The sequence below is a fragment of the Alnus glutinosa genome, chromosome 3 (assembly GCF_958979055.1).
Source record: "Alnus glutinosa chromosome 3, dhAlnGlut1.1, whole genome shotgun sequence".
In the NCBI taxonomy this organism is placed as follows: Eukaryota; Viridiplantae; Streptophyta; class Magnoliopsida; order Fagales; family Betulaceae; genus Alnus; species Alnus glutinosa.
This window is the reverse complement of record NC_084888.1, coordinates 31,086,972-31,092,208: the sequence shown is the minus strand read 5'-3', so window position 1 is coordinate 31,092,208 and position 5,237 is coordinate 31,086,972. Positions and strand designations below refer to the sequence as shown.

The following is a 5,237-nucleotide window of genomic DNA, read 5'->3' as shown; positions in this document are numbered from 1 at the left end:
TTTGAGGCTATAAAATTCATGAAAGTGAGTTTTGAATGAAATTATAAAACCAATAATGAAATGAAATTTTTTTATTAGTGAAATTGTTTTTTCCTCATAAATCTCAATTAGATTAAAAAATAACAAATGGGCACAAAAAATTCTAGAACTTATTACTTAACAGAAAAATTATGGCCACATTTTAGTGGGAAATTTCATTTTTTTTAAGTTTAGTGGGAAATTAATTTATTAGATGAGCAGATAGACACGTACGCAAACGCAATCCTACTGGGGACATCACTGAATGAATCTTTTCAGTTTTCCAGGATCCATCAAGTCAATAGTAGTGGAAGTAAACTTTATTCTATAGAGAGAATTGCATGAAGACAAGAAGACAGTCCACCACCATCACCATAATAACATTACCATTCACGCTCCATACTTGTACTACCATGCGCCATCCCCACCACCAACGCCACTAATCAACATTCAGACACGTTTCTGGTCATTATCATATTATCCGATATAGACTATATAGTAAGTGTGAAAGAAGCTACCAGAATGTCGAAAAGCCTGGAAAATGCAACCTCTTCAATGCTTATATATAGAGGCACATACCTTAACCTTTTACACTCGAGAAGCATTGGTCTCTCATAAAGAGTACTGATAAGTACATAGAGGAAATGGCCAGCTCTAGACTGATTGGTGTTGTGTTTTTGGCTTTGCTCTTTGTGGACCTTGCCTTTGCTGTCAGGTCATCAAAGGCGATAGACGGTAAAAGTGGTGGCGGTGGAGGTGGAAGTGGAGGTGGAGGTGGAGGTGGTAGTGGTTCAGGAGTTGGGTCGGGTTCAGGTTTCGGGTCTGGGAGTGGGAGTGGTTTTGGATATGGTACTGCAGGAGGAGGAGGTGGTGGTGGTGGTAAGGGAGGAGGGGGAGGTGGTGGAATCGGGGGATCTGGATATGGGTCTGGAGGCGGGTCTGGTTATGGTTCAGGATATGGATCTGCTGATGGTATCGGAGGTGGTGGAGGAGGAGGCAAAGGAGGCGGAGGAGGTGGAGGCTCAGGAAATGGAGGTGGGTCTGGTTATGGCTCGGGATATGGGAGTGGATCTGGCAGTGGGGGTGGTAGGGGTGGTAGGGGTGGAGGTGGTGGAGGAGGTGAAGGAGGCGGGGGAGGTGGAGGCTTAGGGAATGGAGGTGGGTCTGGTTATGGCTCGGGATATGGGAGTGGATTTGGCAATGGGGGTGGTAGGGGTGGAAGTGGTGGAGGAGGTGGTGGTGGTGGTGGAGGCGGTGGAGGTGGTGGTAGTGGCGGTTCTGGCTATGGGTTAGGCTCGGGCTATGGTTCAGGCTATGGCTCTGGTGGAGGTGACAATGATTTCCCATAAGCATAAACTTTTTTCTTTGCGTAGCATTTAATTGATCTTTTGGTATTTGTGATCTTAAAATAAATTGCAACAGCTCCACCGTCACCTTATGCATGTGGTTGTGGCCGTTGCATACCTATATATATATATATATATATATATATGTGTGTGTGTGTGTGTATTTGTACCATATTAGACAGTGTTGTTTGTACAAGTATACTAATATCATATAAAATAAAAGGTTACTTTGTCATTGTTATCTTGAGAGTAATCTAATTCCAAGTTAATATGGTCCATCCAGATTCCATTTCCCAATTGGTACAAGGAAAACCATTTAACAAGAACGGAAGTTACAGAACCATGAATTTTTATAGAAGGGATCCAACTATGAATGAAAAATATATTAAGATATCGGGTCAAAGCATGAATAAAAAATATATTAAAATTGAAGATTAAATTAATATATAAAAATAAAATTATTATTATTAATTTTATGGGGTCTGGAAATGACTGAACCATGGGGGGGTGATTTGAGCACTGCAATAAGGTGAGCAGGGGGAGGAAACAGCAGATCAAGAGATAATGATGAAGGTGATGACTACGACAATGATTATGCATGACACAGAATTTGAATTTGTATAGAGAGAGAGAGAGAGAGGAGAGAGTAGATGATTATTATAAGTTGCAGAACAATTGCTCCATTAGAAAAAATCTTCAAACTTTAAACTAAGTATCCAATGAAGAAATAGAATAGACATAATATACTTGCTCATTTAGAAATTACAACTGTAAATAGATCGAAGCAAATTAAGCTAATCATTCTATATGGTCAATCAACAATGGCCTCTTCCAACACTTCCTTTGGGATAAATTAATCCGTGATCTCATACAAATTCCTAGCACAATGATCTCTCTCAGCAAAAAGAAAGTTTTCAGCTCCTGCCCCTCCCAAAGTAGGCAGATTTCTCCCAACAGATATCATCATGCGAGAACATTTCAAAAAAATAAAAAAAAAAATGACAAATTGTATAACGAAATTTCAGGTAGGTCCACCACAAGATTGTCAATTTTATCGTTGGAGGTAGGTCGTTACAATTAGTATCAGAGTTATTGCTCAGCCTAAGATGAGGGGAGCGTGCACAAGCCAATGAGAGTCGCCAACGGGCACTCGTTGGAACGCCAAGAATGGCGAGATCCCATGAGGATCGCCAGTGAGGACGCTGAGTCCCAAAAATGGGTGCTTTTGACGTCCCACATCGCCTAGGTATGAGAATGTGAATGTGTTTATATGTATATTTGTACTTTTCTTGACACAACGCGTTTTAAAGCCGTGATGGTTATGAACCTAACAGAACTCCACAGTTAAACGTGCTTCTGCGATAATAGTATCAGAATGGGTGACCTCTTGAGAAGTCTAGTTCGGAAGAGCAAAAAACAAACAATATTGTATCGTTAGGATGGGCCGTTACAATTATAGTGGAATTTTGTGGCGTGGCAATGTAAAAGATTTCCCTTCAAGTATTATATGATGCTAATCATGCTACAAAGGGTATATAGCACCATTAGACTTAAGACGCGGAGCCCTTCAGGCTGCAAGGTCTTCTTTTTGTTATATGAATGTGTTTATGTATTTTGATGAATAAAAAAATAAAAATAAAAAACGTGTTGGAACAACGCTGAGGAATGTAGTGTGAAATGTAATACCTACCCTAATGCCTTCTCAGATTAATTAGGAGGCACTATATTAATTATTTCCATTTCAACTTAAATGGAGATGATCATCAATTTTATAGTTCAAATTGGATTAAATTATCGATCGACACTTTATATATCGTTAGATACAACGAAACAAAATTTAATTAGACTAATGAAAAATTATATTTTAAGTCTATAAAATTCATGGAAGTGAGTTTTGAATGAAATTATAAAACCAATAATGAAATGAAATTTTATTAAAATATAATTTTTTTATTAGTGAAATTAATTGATTTTTCCACATAAATCTCAATTAGATTAAAAAATAAAAAATGGGCACAAAAAATTCTAAAACTTATTCCTCAACAAAAAAATTACGGCCACATTTTAGTGAGAAATTTCATTTTTTTAAGGTTAGTGGGAAATTTCTTAGATGAACAGATAGAGACGCAATCCCCATCAAGTCAATGGTGGAAGTAAACTCTATTCTATAGAGAGAATTGGATGAAGAAAAGAAGACAGTCCCCCACCACCAACACCACTAATCAAGACATTCAAACACGTTTCTGGTCATTATTATATTATCTGATATACTAAGTGTTGATGCAATTTTTTGGTCCGGTGACGTGGCATCATCAGAGACGTCCCCTTCGCCCGCGCCTTGGCCTGCAAAACAAGAAAGGCCTGCCTGGGGTTGGCCGGCGGAGCCTCCTCCGACGATCAAGTCAGCCAAGTGTTTGTGTGGAGAGGAGAGAAAAAGAAAGAGAGGAAGAGAGAGCTCGAGAGAATAGATCCTCCTTTAATAATTTTTTACACTCTCTTTTTATACCCTTATGTGCTATATGCCCGTTTTGCCCCTGTCAAGGGCAAGGCTCCACGTGGACGTTTTCTAAGTGTTAAGGAATATTCCTTAACACTAAGTGTTAAAGAAGCTGCCAGAATATATGTCGAAAAGCCTGGAAAATACAACATCTTCAATGCCTATATATATAGGCACATACCTTAACCTTTTGCACTCGAGGAGCATTGGTTTCTCATAAAGGGTACTAGTAAGTACAGAGAGGAAATGGCTAGCTCTAGACTGATTGGTGCTGCGTTCTTGGCTTTTCTCTTTGTGGACCTTGCCTTTGCTGCCAGGTCATCAAAGGCGATAGCCGGTGAAGGTGGTGGCAGTAGAGGTGGAGGTGGTAGTGATTTAGGAGTTGGGTCGGGTTCAAGTTCCGGGTCTAGGAGTAGTTTTGGATATGGTATTGCAAAAGGAGAAGGTGGTGGTGGTGGTAGGGGAGAAGGAGGTGGAGGTGGAATCGTGGGATCTGGATACGGGTCTGCAAGCAGGTCTGGTGATGGTTCAGGATATGAATCTGGTGGTGGTGGAGGTGGCGGAGGAGGCGAGGAAGATGGAGGCTCAGGATATGGGACTGGATATGGCAGTGGGGGTGGTGGGGGTGGTAGGGGTGGAGGTGGAGGTGGCGAAGGAGGCAGGGGAGGTGGAAGCTCAGAAAGTGGGCTTGGCAGTAAGTGTGGTACGAGTGGAGGTGGCAAAGGAGTCGAAGATGGTGGGCCTTGCATTGGGGGTGGAAGGGGTGAAGGTGGTGGACGAGACAAAGGAGGCGGGGGGTGGTGGAGGCTCAAGAAATGGAGGTAGGTCTGGTTATGGCACGGGATATGGATATGTGAGTGGATCTGGCTGTGGGGGTGGTCCATAGGGGTGGTAGGGTTGGAGGTGGTGGAGGAAGTGGTGATAGTGGCAGTTCTGGCTATGGGTCGTATAACATCCCAGATTTTAACATATAAAATTTTATATATTAAAATAGGATACAAAGATAAAATAAATATGAATATTTATTAGATAAATATTCATCAATTGTAACATAAATATTTATTAGAGGTATATTATTAGGCCTAATTTAATTAAAGAGAAATGCTAGACATCTCAATACTTTTTTTTTTCAGAATTTGGTCCCAACCTGATGTGTCACAATCTCATAACCTGATGTGTCATAATCCTATGAGATTGTGGCACACTTCCCAAAATGATAGATTTTATGGGATTGTGACACATCATGTTGAAACCAAATTCTTTAAAAAAAAAAAAAAAAAAAAAAAAAGAAAGATTAAATGTCTAGCATTCATCTTTATTAAATGGTTTAATAAACCTATAATAAAAGAAAAACAATGTGCGCTCCAACATAACTG

At 40.2% G+C, this 5,237-nt stretch overlaps 2 protein-coding genes across 2 annotated transcripts; both read left to right on the top strand.

Annotated features, from left to right (window-relative positions):
• Positions 1 to 397: 397 nt before the first annotated feature.
• LOC133863344 (putative glycine-rich cell wall structural protein 1) lies at positions 398 to 1,367 on the top strand. Its single transcript, XM_062299289.1, has one exon. The coding sequence runs from the start codon at positions 663 to 665 to the stop codon at positions 1,365 to 1,367; it is 705 nt and encodes a 234-aa protein (XP_062155273.1). The 5' UTR covers positions 398 to 662.
• Positions 1,368 to 4,072: 2,705 nt separating this feature from the next.
• Positions 4,073 to 4,686, top strand: LOC133863343 (glycine-rich cell wall structural protein 2-like). Its single transcript, XM_062299287.1, has one exon. It carries the CDS (start codon positions 4,108 to 4,110, stop codon positions 4,684 to 4,686), a length of 579 nt encoding a protein of 192 aa, XP_062155271.1. The 5' UTR covers positions 4,073 to 4,107.
• The last annotated feature ends 551 nt before the right edge of the window (positions 4,687 to 5,237 follow it).

Bases quoted from the DNA above. Each gene is read 5' to 3' on its own strand.
- LOC133863344 (XM_062299289.1), top strand. From the start codon at position 663: ATGGCCAGCTCTAGACTGATTGGTGTTGTGTTTTTGGCTTTGCTCTTT.
- LOC133863343 (XM_062299287.1), top strand. From the start codon at position 4,108: ATGGCTAGCTCTAGACTGATTGGTGCTGCGTTCTTGGCTTTTCTCTTT.